The 15,212-nt window shown below is 48.6% G+C and overlaps 1 protein-coding gene across 4 annotated transcripts; it reads right to left on the bottom strand.

The window, feature by feature from the left end:
* Positions 1-7,119: 7,119 nt before the first annotated feature.
* On the bottom strand, positions 7,120-13,850 carry Tgfb1i1 (transforming growth factor beta 1 induced transcript 1). Of its 4 annotated transcripts, none has more exons than XM_075972434.1 (11): positions 13,579-13,655; positions 12,312-12,427; positions 12,133-12,185; positions 11,879-12,016; positions 11,653-11,740; positions 11,439-11,544; positions 11,134-11,328; positions 8,652-8,825; positions 8,293-8,374; positions 7,935-8,083; positions 7,120-7,746 (listed from the first exon to the last, which is right to left on the bottom strand). In XM_075972434.1, the coding sequence occupies exons 2-11, from the start codon at positions 12,326-12,328 to the stop codon at positions 7,480-7,482; spliced, it is 1,269 nt and encodes a 422-aa protein (XP_075828549.1). In that variant the 5' UTR covers positions 12,329-12,427; positions 13,579-13,655; the 3' UTR covers positions 7,120-7,479. The 4 variants fall into 4 exon arrangements, with proteins under 4 accessions (XP_075828549.1, XP_075828548.1, XP_075828547.1 ...); XM_075972433.1 differs by having other exon boundaries at positions 7,121-7,746; positions 11,879-12,021; positions 13,579-13,850; XM_075972435.1 differs by having other exon boundaries at positions 7,495-7,746; positions 11,138-11,328; positions 11,879-12,021; positions 13,579-13,673.
* Positions 13,851-15,212: the final 1,362 nt, after the last annotated feature.

Raw genomic sequence — 15,212 nt, 5'->3', positions numbered from 1 at the left:
CACCGCTCCCCTGCCCTTCTCAACCCAAATATTTTCTAGTTTCTTTATGATCTACCCCAGGAAATTTTTAAAATTTTACTTTAAAAAAAATTTTGTGCAATACATTTTGGACATGTTCATTTCCCTTCCATGGCTCTTCACAGATCCCCCTCTCCCGAATCAATTTCATATCCTTTTCTCTCTCAAAGAAAGGAAGAAAGGGAGGAACAAAGAAAGGAGGGAGGGAGGGAGGGAGGGAGGGAGGGAAGGAAAGAAAGAAAGAAAGAAAGAAAGAAAGAAAGAAAGAAAGAAAGAAAGAAAGAAAAGGAAGGAAGGGAAAGAAGGAAAGGAAGGAAGGAAGGAAGGAAGGAAGGAAGGAAGGAAGGAAGGAAGGAAGGAAGGAAGGGAAAAACCAAAACCAAAACAGAAAAGGAAAAGAAAACATGGAGGCTGTTTGGTGTTGACCAGCTACTCCTGAGCATGAGGCCTGCCCTGGGGTGTAGTTAATGTACTCAGGGTCTCTCCATTGAGAAAACCTATTTCCCTCTCCCAGTAGCTATCAATAGCAAATCGCTTCTTGGTGCCCACCCCCTGCTCTGTGCTGGGATTCTGTCTAGTTTGAACTTGTGCCAGCCTTACACATGCTGCCACAGTCTGTGAGTTCAGATCCACAGCAGCCCTCTCGGGTCTGGAAAACTCTGCTTCCTTGGAGTTAACCTCCACCTCTGGCTCTTAGAGTCTGTCCGTCTCCTCTTCTGTAGAGATCCCTGAACCTTGAGAGGAGGGGTGCGATGCAAACGTCCCATTTAAGGCTGAGTGCTCCAAAGCCTCTCGCTCTTAGCATGTCCAGGTGGGTCTCTGTGTTAATGATCCGATGAGGTTTCAATGATGCATTGATTGATGGATACAGTAGTATGTCATTAAGAATCATTATATAGGCCGGGCGATGGTGGCGCACGCCTTTAATCCCAGCACTCGGGAGGCAGAGGCAGGCGGATCTCTGTGAGTTCGAGACCAGCCTGGTCTACAGAGCTAGTTCCAGGACAGGCTCCAAAACCATAGAGAAACCCTGTCTCGAAAAACCAAAAAAAAAAAAAAAGAATCATTATATAGCTGCATGCACTTAGCAGGATAATTGTAGTATGTTGTCCCCTAGGGCCCATGCCCTATCTAGTCTCAGGTTTTTGGCCACGTTAGCAGTGTTGGGTATGGGTTCCATCTCACAGAGTAGACCTGAAATACAACCAAAAAGTGGTTAGTTACTCTCAGAATGTGTGTGCACCGACGAGTATCTTTTGAGCAGGTCTCTGTTGGAAGCGGCAGGGTTTGTAGCTGGGTGAGACTGAGGACTACTTTTCTCCTCTCGTAGTGCATATAGCGCTTTTCAGCACTGTGGTTGCTATTCAGTAGGGTGAGGCTTCTAGTTGGACACCTTCTTGATTTCTCTATGTTCAATGACATTAAGTACCGTCTCCAGCAATGGTCTTACCATCAGGCTATGGAGCATAACCAGTAGCCTTGGCAAAGTTTGGGGTTCCATCTGACCCCTCTGGCCATTGGCTTCATCAGATGGTAACCCGTTCTTGGTACAGTAGCTATGATGTCCAGTTGGGACATTGTCTCCCTCATTATACTGGCAACTCTGTGGAAATTCCATTAGTGTGCATTGCATTTTAGGAAGCTTCTATAGTAGTAGGTTTCCACGTGGTTCTTCTTTTATTTCTTTTTTAATTGAAAATAGATTTTTCATATTATATATACTGATTACAGTTTCCCTTCCCCAACCCCTCCCAGATCCTTCCCACCTTTCTACCCACAAGCCCACACCTTTTTTCTCTCTCTCTCATTAGAAAACAGTTAGCTAAAAGATAAATAAAATAAAAACAAACAAATAGGAGAAATTAAGAGAAAAAAAGTCAAATAAAAAAACATAAGAAACACATACAGATGCAGAGACACACATATTTGCACACACAAAAATCCCACAAAACACAAAATCGGAAAAATCCTAGACTAAGCATTATGAGAGACAAAAATACCTTCCAAGATACCCTTGAGCTTGTGTTGACCATCTACTGCTGGCCTACACATAAGCGTGGTTTCTATACCCACTGAGACTCTGCTAGAGAAAACTAATTTTTCCTTTGCAAGCAAATATAGTTTCTGAGTTAGGGATGGAGGCTCATGCCCACGCCCCCTCTAGGTGCTGGACCCATACGGCTTAGACCTGGGCAGGCCCTGTGCATGCTGCCACAGTCTCTGAGTTCATGTGTGCATCAGTCCTGTTGTGTCCAGAAGCCTTGTTTCATTGCTGTCTTTCATCCCCTCTGACTCTCACGCTCTTTCCTCTTCCTCTTGTGCAAAGTTCTCTGAGCCCTGAGGGGGAGGAATTTGATGGAGACTTCCCATTTAGGGTTGAACACTTCAAGGTCCCTGTCTTGGTGTCTGAGTGTGTCTCTCTGTCTCTCTATCTCTGCACATTGCCCAGATGTGGGCAGAAGTGGGTCCCTGTCTTAGCTCCCATCTACAGCAGGAGGAAGCTACTCCAATGATCCACAGAGCTTTCAAAAGCCCATTAGTGTCAGCTGTCCCTCCTCACTTTCCCTCCTCTACCCCGTGTCCCCATTTAACCCTCCTATTTAAATTTCTCCTTGTCCCTTTATAACACTATATTTTGTTTCCCCTGCCTTGGAAAATCCCCTCTTCTCTGTGGTCACTTAGTAGCTACCTAACCTCTGTGGATATTATGAATGAAACACAAATATCTCATTTTCCTATCCTTCCATCAGTTTATAGACATCTATACGCACCCACACATACAGAGACAGACACACACAGAGAGATACATGTACACACAAGCATAAAAACACAAAACAGGAAATCATAATACACAAACAAAAGACCAGAAGGTAAAACAAAAAAGCCCAAAGAAAGCAATATGGAGCAAAAAAAAATCTCCAAAAAATACCACTGAGTTCATTTTATGTTGGCCATCTACTGCTGGGCATGTTTGTATAGCCAGTGAGATTCCACTGGAGAAGACACATTTCTCCCTTTGCAAGAGGCTCTCAGTTGAAGATGGGCTTCTGGCTAGGGAAGGGAGCTCCTGTCCATTTCCCCTCTCAGCACTGGCACTCCATTTGGCTTGGACCTGCGCAAGCCCTGTGCATGCTACCACAGTCTCTGTGAGCTCATATTTGACTCAGTCCTGTTGTGCCTGGAGATACCATTTCCTTGATGCCTTCCATCCCCTCTGGCTCTTACAATATTTTTGCCTTCTCTCCTGCATAGTTTCCTGAGCCCTGAGGGGAGGAAATTGGTGGAAACATGCCATTAAGGACTGAATGTTCCAAGGTATCTTGCTCTCTGCACATTGTCCAATCACGGGTCTCTGTATTAGTTCCCATATTCTGCAGGAAGAAGTTCCTCAGCCAGGCAGTGGTGGTGCACGCCTTTAATCCCAGCATTTGGGAGGCAGAGGCAGGCAGATCTCTGTAACCAGCCTGATCTACAGAGCTAGTTCCAGGACAGCTAGGGTTGTTACACACAGAAACCCTGTCAAAAAGAAGGAGGAGGAGGAAAAGGAGGAGGAGAAAAGAGGAGGAGGAGGAGGAGGAAGAGGAAGAAGAAAAAGAAGGAGGAGGGAGGAGGAGGAGTAGAAGGAGAAGGAGAAGGAGAAGAAGAAGAAGAAGAAGAAGAAGAAGAAGAAGAAGAAGAAGAAGAAGAAGAAGAAGAAGAAGAAGTTGTTGAAGTTGTTTCTCTGATGGGTGAGAGAGACACTGACCTATGGGTATAGGAGAATGTCATTAGGAGCCATTTTACTGCCACATTCCTAGCAAAACAGTTTTATTTTCCCCTAGGTCTATGACCTATTTAGTCTCAGTTCCTTGGCCACCTGAGCAGAGTAAGGCATGGGTTCCAGCTCATGGAGTGGGTCTTAAATCCCATTAGAGAGTGGTTGGTTACTCCCTCAATGTTTGTGCCACTATTGCACCAGGATATCGTGCAGGCAGGTCATCATATTATATATTGAAGGACTTGTAGCTGGGTTGGTCTTTACCTTTCTACAAAGTACCTCCAGTACCACGAACACTAGCGACTAGGGGTGAAGTCTCTTGTTAGACACCAGCTTGACTTCTCCATGTTGGATGAGGTGTGTGTTACCCTCAGCAATAGGGTCTTGCCATCAGTTTATGGAGAGCAACCGATATCCTTGGTAATAGCCTGAGATGTTTGAAAGTTTCCGGGAGCTCCTTTGGCCAATGATTCAACTAGATATACCCCATTCCTGGCTCTGGATGTTTCCCTTGGTGGTATTAGATGTCTAACTGAAGCATTGTCTCCAACATTATTGGATGACTCCATTACTCCATTTAGATTCCATATACATACAAATATATACATATACATTAGGAAGTCTCTAGAGTATCAGGTTTCTATACAGCCCCTCCAGTGGCCCTGAGGGTTAGTTGCCCCTTTCTCACATTCCCTCTCTTACCATCACCCCCTTTTTCTCCCCTTCTTCAATTAATCTTCCTGTTCATCTTCTTTCTGTCTTTCTATAATCATACATTCTGTTTCTCCTTCCTTGGGAGATATCCCCCTCCACTCCCAGTCCCTTACCTTATATTTAACCTCTGAGGCTGTATGAATTGTATGTAGCATGTCTTCCAAAGGCTTAAGAGCTAACACCCACAAATAAGAAAATACATTCGTATTTGTCTTTTAGGTCTGAGTTACCTTACTCAGGATGTTTTTTTTCTAGCTCCACCCATTTACCTGTGATTTCCATAATTATGTTTTGAACAGCTGGATAATATTCTATTGCATAAATGTGTCCCATTTTCTATATCCATTCTTTTCCTGATAGGTTGTTTCCAGCTTCTGGCTATTCTGGATAGGACAACAGTGAGCATGGGTGAGCAAGGGTCTCTGTAGTAGGATGTAAAGCCCTTTGGGGATATGCCCAAGAGTGCTATAGCTGGATCTCGAGTTAGAGCTAGTCCTAGATTCCTGAGGAACCTCCACCTGATTTCCAAGGTGGTGTATGAGTTTACACTCCCGTCCGCAACGTTGAGTGTTCCTCAGACCCCGCATCCTCACCAGCGTGGGCTGTCATTTGTTTTACTGATCTTGGCCATTCTGACTGAAATGTCCTGACTGAAGATGAAATCTCTAAGTAGTTTTGGTTTTTTGGTTTTCAAGACAAGGTTTCTCTGTGTAGCTCTGGCTGTCCTGGAACTCACTTTGTAGACCAGGCTGGCTTCAAACTCAGAGATCCACCTGCCTCTGCCTCCCTAGTAATGTTCAAAGTTGTTTTGATTTGCAATTTTCCTGATGATTAAGGATGTTGGACACTCTTTAAATGTTTCTCAGTCACTTGCGTTTCATCTTTTGAGAACTCTGTTTAGTTCTGTACCCCATTTTTAATGAGGTTATTTGTTTTCTTAACATCAACTTTTTTTTTAGCTCTTTTTATATTTTAGATATCAACCTTCTGTTGGATATGTAATTGGTAAAGACCTTTTTTCATTCTGTAGCCTGCCACTTTGTCCAAACTAATCACCTTAATTACCAAAGAGAGGACTGGAACAGAGAAGTAGAGGTGCCTTAGAAACTCATTAGCACTTAAAATCCTATATACGCTGACCACTAGGACACCTAGGCCTGGCTTGCCTGTGTTTGAGGAGCCCACACCTATGGTTTGAGGCGTGTCTTCCTTTCTTCCCCAAAGCCCCTCCCTCTCTCTCTTAACCCTGTGGTTAAGACCTATGTTAAAAATTTCTTTTTAATAAGCAATAACTCTGCTCTATAAACTAGTTCACCCTGAAATCCTCCTCTGTGGTATAGTCAAGGGCCTAGTTTTACCTGCTTTGTGATCCCCTAAAATAGTTAGGGGAAATTCTTGACTTTGATATGACCTCTGAGAGTTCTTTAAAAGGAGCTGGGTGCGGCTGGGCGTGGTAGTTTGTGCCTTTGATTCCAGGCAGAAGTGGGTGGATCTCTAAATTCAAAGTTAGCCTGGTCCAAAGACAACCAGGGCTACACAGAGAAACCTATCTCGAAAAACCAAATCAAACAACAACAAGGGAGTTGGGGGGTGATAAAATCTGGGAGCCAAACTAAGTGTGGCGGGGGGAGAACGCAAAAATTAAGCACTTATTTCAAGAATTCAAGAATATAGGGAGCTGAGAGGAGGAGGAAGAGGAGGGTTGAAGATGCCCTAGACTCTGTCTTTATCCTGGTTCCACCACTACCTGTCCAGTACTTTACAGCTGGGTGTTCTTTCCAGCCTAGAACTTTAAGTTGTTTCAAAGGTTTAATTGTGTGTGTGTGTGTGTGTGTGTGTGTGTGTGTGTGTGTGTGTGTGTGTGTGTGTTTGCCTGGATGTACGTATGCACACTACATGCATGCAGGAGCTCCCTTGGAACTGGGGTTACAGATGGTTGTGAGCCACCACGTGGGTGCTGGGAACTGAACACACACCTTCTCAGCATGCAGCAGCAGCTCTTCACCACTGAGCTGTTTCATCAACCCTTTTAAAAATTGGTATTTTGTATGTATGGCTGTTTTGCCAGCAGGTATGTCTGTGTACCAGGCGCTGTGGAGGCCAGAAGAGGGTGTTTTGTTCCCTGGATTGTAGTTACAAACAGTTGTGGCTGCTAGGAATTGAACCTAGGTTTTCTCCCCACCCCACCTCACCCTGTCTTTAATACTAGGTTTGATACTGTAGCCTAGGATCCAGGCTGGCCTGGATCTCACCATATCCATGCAGACTGGTTTTGAACTTGCCACCCTGGTGCTGGGGTTACGGTCATGAACAGCCATACCTTTCACGCTGTTGCCACCGCTTTGGATTTGGGTTTTCAGTTATTTTTGTTTGTTTTTTTAGAGGGTTATTTCGCTTGTTTTGAGATAGTCTCATAAACCCAACCTGGCCTCAGCTTTGCTATACAGCTGAGGAGAGCCTGCCTGCCCAGGCCACCCTGTTGGGATTACAGGCATGCCTTTCCGAGTTTGCCTTCATCCGACATTTGTTTTCATCTCCAATGCTGGAGAGAGCTGTGGTCTAGACCCCTCCTCAGAGCATCTAGCCTGGCCAGGGGGTCTGGGTAGTAAAGCAAGGTTCTCTGGCACCATGAGATGTGGAGCGTGTTTTTATGTTTGTAGAAAAAAGTGTACAGAATAGTGAGGGGGCGGGGACTCGGGACATCCTGGCCTCTGATTGGTTGGAATTACAAGAACCGGGATCAGGTCAAAGTGAGGTCTGCATTCCAGGCTAGTGGGTGTTTTAGGCGTGTGGGTCCCTTTCTGAACTGGACAAACCCAGAGTACCTTAGGGGTTGTCTGTTCAGTGGCTGGGCCACAAAGGGGATGGGAATCGGGGTAGGGGGAAGGGATGTCTGGGTAACTCCAGAGCTAGGGATCTGGAGGACTCAGTCTTTTTCACAAATGGGTTTTTGGAGACTTAGTTTTGGAGATCCGTGATCCAACAGGAGGTCAGCCGAAGAGCTTCAGGAAGCAAGGCTGGCAATAAGGCTTGCTGGCACGCTCCTGGAAGGAGCCTTTGGTGAGTGGGCGCAGGCAGAAGGTGCAGGTGAAGTGATCCGGATGGAAGCGGCGACCCAGAGCAGACACACAGCGGCCAGTCACTGGGAGGCCACAGGTGGCACACAGCGAACCACGCTGGGCATGGAAATGGTTCTCACACAGCGGGCGACCCTCGTGCTCAAAAAAGCTGCCCCCGGAGAAGGGAGCGAGGCACTCCTACCAGAAGGAGGAATGGGCAAAATGAGCCAAAACCCTGAGCAGATAACCCACATGGGTAACTAACATCCACCTTAACCCTGCAGCCTCGCAGCCGGAGAGAAGAGCTGCTTTCAGAAAAGGCCAACCCAACTAACCAATGAATCGTCCCACTCTGGGCTCTTAGCCCACTCCCCACAGCCACGCACCCTGCAGACGAAGCAGTCTGGGTGCCAGAGCGCGCTGAGTGCCGAGATGTAGTTATCCAATATGGGGCCTTGGCAGCCCTGGCAGCGCGGGGCGAACAGCTGCAGGAAGTCCCGCCGGCAGTAGGGGCTGCCCTCCCGCTCGTGGAAACCTGGGGGCAGGGAAAGAAGATTGGGGTGGGACTACGAGATCCAAGAGTGGCAGCGGGTGTGGGTAGTAGGAAGGGAAGGATAGGGTCTAGGTCAAGGAGAGGGCGAGATGGGGTGGGAACCCACGGGGAGAGGGCGGGCCAGACAGAATAGAAGAAAACTCTAGGCAGGGAGAACAGTGGATCTGTAGCTTTTAAGAGTGAGCTCTCACCCTCTTCTCCGAAGGGTTCCCCGCAGCTGACGCAGCAGAAATGTTCTGGGTGCCAGTGGGTGCCCAAGGCGGTAACCATTTTCTGCAAAAAAAAAAAAAAAAAAAAAAAGACACTACTGTCGCCTTCTGTCCCTTCTTCAGTCCACCTCCCTCTGGGAATGGGGGGGGGGAGACCGTGAGGGGAGAGGAGTGGGGACAACAGGAAGTATATGTCTGTAGGGGGAAGAACTAACAAGGAATTTGGGGTTAAAGAGGGAAAACAGGAGAGACAGGATGGGGTGGGGTAGCTGGAAGAAAACTCGATATTTGGCCGGTCCTCTGCGTGAACGGGCAACTGGGCGGGGCTCTGTAGAGCTTACGTGTCGGATGGGTTGGTTGCAGAAGCCACAACGTGGGGAGAAGCGCTCGAAGTAGCACTCGGGGCAAAAGGGAGCCCCATCCTTCTCAAAGAAACTGCTGCCTCCCAGAGTTGTGGAACAACCGCTGCAAAGAAAGTGCTCGGGATGCCAGGCTCTGCCCAGAGCCGTAACCACCTGCGAAGTCGAATGGAGGTTTCTGTCAGTCCGAGTGGCTCAACGTTTGGCGGGTGCTGGGTGAGCTAAGGTTTACAGACCTGGCATTTTCCCAGTCTTAACCCTGGTAGGTCAGGATGAAAAAAAAAAAAAAAACAAAAGTCCAGGGTGATGCAAACTGTGTTTAGAGGTCCAAAGCAGGCCTTCCGGCTTCACTCTAGGTCTGTGTTCACAAAGCACATAAGGTATAATGTATCGGGGCCCACACTCCTTCTAAGAGCCCACAAAAAGGTTTAATTACTTTAAAGTTTATGTAGGGTGTGCTTTTTTTTTTTTGAGACAGAATCTTTCTAAGCCGCCCTGACTTCAGACTCCCTGTGTAGCTCAATCCTCCCAACTCTATATAAGGTATATACCACCACACCAGGTAACAGAGTCATCTTTAGGCCAACACAAACATACATTTTAGCAGAGGGAACGACCTCTGAAGACTGAAGAGCCTAGAGCCTCACAGAAACTATACTTCCCCGCTTTCTGTGGTCGGTAACTCTGCTATGGGAGTCAGGTACTTAATCTAAGGAGATGCTTTAAGCCAATCAGGCACAGCTCGCTATTCTGGGTCATATTCACGCAGTGCGTGATCCAAGAACTAGGACTCCTGGACCAAACTCTGAAAGGGAAGAGAGATCCTAGACAAAAGCAATAGGCTCTTGTGAAGATTAGATGAAATTAGGGTATGGAAAGGAGCTGGTACAGTGTCTGGCACACCAAATACTAACCAGGCTGCAATTATTACGCTATGACTCATCACTAAGAGTTTCAGTTTTCTCATCTGTAAATATATATGATGCTAACGGTTAGTTCAATGGCAAAAGGCGTATTTGGCATTTGTGAAGGCCCTGGGTTCAGTCCCTAGCACACACACAACGTTTTAAATTAAGGAAACATAAGACATCGCTGGGCATGATGGCTCACACCTGTGCTTCCAGCGCTTGGGAGGCTGAGGTAAGATTGTGAGAAGTTCCAGACTAGTCTGGGGTACAGAGTACATTTCTGGTCAGCCTGGGCTACAGTGAGACACTGCCTCAAAAGATAAAATCATGGGTTTTTCTAAAACATATAAGCAATAAGTCCACTTCCGGTGGGCATACTCACACATGCTGGAAATCCTAGACCTTGGGGGTAAAGGAAGGACCATGGTGGGTTTTGTAGCCTGGGCTACATAGTAAGGTCTTATCTAAAAATTCCAAGGGTTGGGCTAGGGTTGTGTCTCAGGTGGTAGAGTGCTTGCCTAGCATAAACAAAGTCTTGGGTTTGATTCCCGAGAATAACAGATACTGGGAAGGAGAATGCATGCCTATAATCCCAGTAGCCAGATTGGAGTTTATACTTTTTTTTTTTTTTGAGACAGGGTTTCTCTGTGGTTTTGGAGTCTGTCCTGGAACTATCTCTTGTAGACCAGGCTGGTCTCGAACTCACAGAGATCCACCTGCCTCTGCCTCCCGAGTGCTAGGATTAAAGGCGTGCGCCACCACCGCCCGGCTGGAGTTTATACTTGAATATAGACTGAATTTGAGGCCAGCATGAGATACATGAAACACTGCCTCAAAAAAAAAATATCTGAGAGTTAGGGTACAGCTCAGCGACAGAGGGTCTATCTAGCACATGCAAGGGCCTGGGTTCAGGCCCCAACTTCACAAGAAAAGCAGTTTTCCTCCACAGGTATGCATTGGCAGGGAAGAGCATGCCTTCCTAAATGGGGCCTCTGTAGAGCACCCTCTCCCCACAAGGCTCAGAGAGCATCACAGAAGAGGGCTGGGGAAGCCTGCACGAGCCAGAAGCAGGGAGACTACTGTGAATCAGAACATTCTCGACAAGACAGGATGTTGTACTCGTGAACACAAGGCCGCTGTGGCTCTCTCACAAGACCTCCTCAGAATCAAGCTAGTTAAAATTCCTTCGAGGAAGGAGGGAGGCGCTTGCCTAGCCCAACCTCCAGCAGTTGTGACCTGCTGGGAGAGGGTGCTTCTGTTTTCTCCAGGAATGTGGCCCCTGGATGGTGCCGACACGCCAGAGAATGGCCCTGCACCCAATCACATCCCTGAAGCACTGACTGTACTCAGTGGCTTTGGAAAAGATGACGTGAAGTTGAGAGGAAGGTGGGGGCACTGGAAGGAATTAAAAGAGGGGCTAGACAGAACCAAAATATACTGATTATATGTATTAAATTCTCAAAGAATAAACAATATTTATACAGGGAAGAGCACGGCGTCTGGTTCCCGGAGGTGGCTGTGCAGGCATATGCCTCTGTTCTCGGGGCTTCACTTACTTGCCCAGCGATAGGTTTATTGCAGGAGCCACAGAGGCCTTTGGCCTGAGTGGGCACCCCACGGCGGCTGAGGTCGGACTGCAGTAGGCCCAGCATGGTGTCCAGACTGCCCTTGCTAGTCTGGCCTGGTGGAGAAGGGCTCCCCTCTTGGGTGGTGCTCACCGCTGCTGGCTGAGATGGCCCCGAAGCTGGAAGCTGCAGTGGAGAGGACATAGATGTTGAGTCAACAAGGCCACAAATTGGAAGCATCAGAACTGGATTGGTGAACCACAGAGTGACACCAGGCAAAATCCTTCCAGACTCACGTGGTTCTGGACACGGAAGTCAGAGAGTGATGCCATCAGTCTATCCAACTCCAGAGTGGCTGAGGTGGCTGAAGGCTTTGAGGGGGCGGGCAATGGACTGGGAGGGCTGTGGAGAACACAGTGGTAGAACCTCAGAGCCTGCTAGCATGATGCCTCCTCTAGTAAGCCAGGCATCCAGGACCCACCACCTCCTTCCTAGCTCTGCCAGACTCACACACTGGGTGGGTTCTTGTCCTCAGCTTGGTTCTCTTTCTCCTCCCCTTCAGCCATCTTACTAGATGGGAACTGAGACATTATTTCATCTGGAGAGATGAGAAAAATAACACGAGGCAAGAGGCCGCTCTCAGTTCACCCTCCCAGCGAAGGCTTCGTGTCCTTAGACTCTGCCCTGCTTTGCCCCGTCCCCAACCCATCGAAGACTGGCTCCGTAACCCTGGTACCTGTGATGTTGAACTGGGTGGCATTAAGTTCCTGAAGCAAACGATCTAGCTCACAGAGCCCATTGCCCAGGACACCGCTGGAAGAGGAGAATGGAGGGGCCACAGGGGCCACAGGTTTCGGTGACCGAGGCTTGCATACTGTGCTACAGGACAGAAAGGAATATGGGTTTAGGGAAGGGAATCCAAGTCCCCTCACCTGAACTTCATCTAGTTTCTCCATCTCCATGTCCCAGTGACCAAGTCTTTCCTCTCACCTATATAGGTGGTCCTTGTCCCCAGAGGTTCCCGAAGGTTCTCCAGATCCTGTCTACAGAGAGTAGAGATGTGTATGGAAGGACAGTCATGTTCCTTGCCTCACGCGGACTCTGATTTCCCCGAGCCCAGACCAACCCAGGCCCTGGTGGCTGCCCCAGACCCCAGAATCTCATCTCACCTGTGGCTGGTGGCCATAGGGTGGGGGAGGTGTGAGTGTCTCTGGTGGGCGCTCTTTTGGAGCCCCTAACCGTGACATGTGTGAAGTGGTGGTCTCCAGGTCAGAGAGCAGGGCATCTGCAGTGAGAGGCCCTTGGGTGAGAGGTCTGGGGGGTGAGGGTGTCAAGGTCTTAAATGCTGAGAGGATAGGGGTTCCAAGTGGCAGAATTTGAAAAGATAGAAGCCGGCGTTAGAGGCAGAGGCTAAGAAATCTAAACACGGGGCCAGGCTAAGGCAAAGAAGTGGAATGGTAGCAGGGGATATTTATGACCAGCCATCTCTCTCGACTCATCCTGGGAGCCAAGTACAAACCTAGTCACTTGACTCTTTGATTCCCCCCAGCTTTCCTGATGCAGCTGAGATTGGCTCTTACAGAACCCCAATCGTTCAATCGGCTGTGTGCTTGACACCCAGCCTCCTGGTTAACTGTTCTCTGTCCCACACTCACTAATTCTTCCCCATATTTAAACAGCCTGGCCAACCTGGCTCATTTGTTAGTCATAATGGAGTCTCGCCCAGTCCTCCTCAGGGGCAAGGCAAGTGGTACTGCCAGGGAGCTGCTTTTTGGTGGACTTCTTATCCATGTACTATTATTGAGGAGCGCCCTCTGCTGTTGGGTCCAGAAATCCCACCACAGGGATCACAACCTTCCAGACCCATCCTCCGCAAATCGAGAGGATGAGACGCCTGGGGCGTTTTGAATCTAGGAGCTCCCAGTCCCTTTTCTCTGAGCTTAAACTTCTTTCTCTCACCTTGGCACTGTCTGTTATTCTCTTTCTTGCCCTGAGGACTTACCTGACCTCTGCTATACTTCGGAGCTCGCTTTTCTCTCTCCTTGAAACACTGGTACCGGCTATCTGGCCCCTTTTCATCTCCGAAACTTGATGTCACACTCTCCTCTCTAGTCCGTTTTCCCAGTCTCAAAACCCAAGGATCCTTTAACCCCTTCCTTCCCAAAGCCTCTTAATCCAAGCCCCCCCGTTGGTGTCTTAACGCCTAGTCCATTGCACAAACCGGGCTGAGGGAGCAGAGCCAGCGAAGAACGGAGAGCGCGGCGCCGCAAGCGAGCCAGGAAGGGAGAAGCAGGAAAGGGTACGTGGATTTGGGAGGGAGACGCAGGCAGGCAGAGGCAAGAAAATGGTGGAAGAAACTCAAGATGGGGGAAATGTGGGAGAAGAGGGCAGACGCAGGCAGGGGTGAGAAGCTAAGGGGATCCGGTCCCCACTCACCCAGGTCCTCCATGGCGGTGCGCTGGCGGACAGCTTGGGGCAAGCAGGGCGGGGGCCGTGTCCGGTGGGGGCGGGGGATGGGGGGGACGTCAGGGAGTTAGAAGCAGGGCCGTGACCATGTATGGAAGCCAGGACCCGCTGGGATACGATCGAGGGGGGGAGCGATGAAGGGGGAGAAGGGGACATGAAGAAAGACAGCACCAGGGCCCACCCAACCAAGCCAGCGTTCTGGCTCTGCTCAGAGGCCACACCCCAGCTTTTGCCTCCGCGGCAAGTCCTAGAAGCTGAAGCCAAGTCAGAAGTGGTTCTTCCATAGCTTCTGCCTAACTAAGGAGTCTCATAAGTTGAAGCCCCTAAGCCCGCTCCTCCCAAAGCCAGCACCTGAGTTCTAGGCAGGGCTCCCACTCCCACCCAGGGTATTTTTAAAAGACTTGTCTCTTGCAAAATTTTGTTAGAGGCAGGAGTGGCATTCTAAGGATCTATCAGACTCCCAAGTTCTGACAGCCAGCCAAATAGAAATCGCAGGGCAAGAGGCGTGCACACAAAAAAATGTCTCACACAGAGAGCACCGTGAATCCAGACTCTAAGACAGGTCTTTCCCTGCAAAACATACCTGGAAACAGGTATACAAAACAGAGAGAGCAAAACCCAGACCTAAACCCCACGTAAACTCCCAGGAAACAAACCACAGACAACTTGTAAAAGAAAACCTTTCCTAACACTGAAGTGATCAGAGTACATCCCACAACTCTTGTCACCCTTCTGCCCTGATGAAATAGTCTTTCTGGTACTGATGAAAGAGAAGAAAGCATCGAGACTCCAATCACAAGAGTGACAAGCTGTCTCTGTATGACTCCCTAAAAAAAAAAAAAAAGTTGGAAACACCTGGAGATGGGTGTGAACCGATGGCTGCTGTCTTACAGCCACCCTGAAGAACGGATCTAAATGATGGACTATGGGCCTTGAGCCAGGAACAAGTCAGAATCTGGAAAAGTTTGGTAAAAAATACTAAAACTCAGCATAGTCCTCCATGCCAGCCTAAATCAGAAAAGGACAAGGCATATGTACCTAAGGACATAGGATCTCACTGTGCAACCCTAGAACTCAGAGAGCCACCTGCCTCTGCCTCCTGAGAGCTGGAATTAAAAGTGTGCGCAACTACACCTTAAATGTACAGCCTGAACCAGGGAGGCTCAGGGACAGCAAGAGCCACCCTAACTCACCTTTCTGCAATGCCCAGACCCTGGCAGGTTCAGTCCACGGCTCTGAGAGCCCAGTGATGGAGACCCTTCCTTCACCTCAACACCAGTAAAGCGACATCTTCTGAGCATGACCAAGAGAGGCCTCAGAAACCCTGAGAATATAGTGGCTCTCCCCTAGGCAGATGACATTTTAAAACTTGGCTTGAACTGGGAAGACAGCTCGGCAGGTAAAGGTACTTTTCTGCCAAGCCAAACGACCTGAGTTTGGGAACCACATGACAGAAGCAGAGAAGAAGCGCTCTCAAGTTACCCTTGACTTCCACATAGGAGCCACAGCATGCACACACTTGACTTCCACATAGGAGCCACGGCATGCACACACTTGACTTCCACATAGGAGCCACAGCATGCACACACTTGACTTCCACATAG

This window comes from Microtus pennsylvanicus, chromosome 5 (assembly GCF_037038515.1).
Source record: "Microtus pennsylvanicus isolate mMicPen1 chromosome 5, mMicPen1.hap1, whole genome shotgun sequence".
Lineage (NCBI taxonomy): Eukaryota > Metazoa > Chordata > Mammalia > Rodentia > Cricetidae > Microtus > Microtus pennsylvanicus.
Note: the sequence above shows the minus strand (reverse complement) of the source record. Positions and strands in the feature narration are given on the sequence as shown.

Excerpts from the sequence above, each read along its gene's own strand:
- Tgfb1i1 (XM_075972432.1), bottom strand. The coding sequence starts at position 13,764 with ATGTCCCCTTCTCCCCCTTCATCGCTCCCCCCCTCGATCGTATCCCAG. Across the intron at positions 12,022-12,132 it reads GACAAGGACCACCTATATAG|CACAGTATGCAAGCCTCGGT; the intron begins GTGAGAGGAAAG and ends TCTGTCCTGTAG. Across the intron at positions 8,375-8,651 it reads GCAACCAACCCATCCGACAC|AAAATGGTTACCGCCTTGGG; the intron begins GTAAGCTCTACA and ends TTTTTTTTGCAG.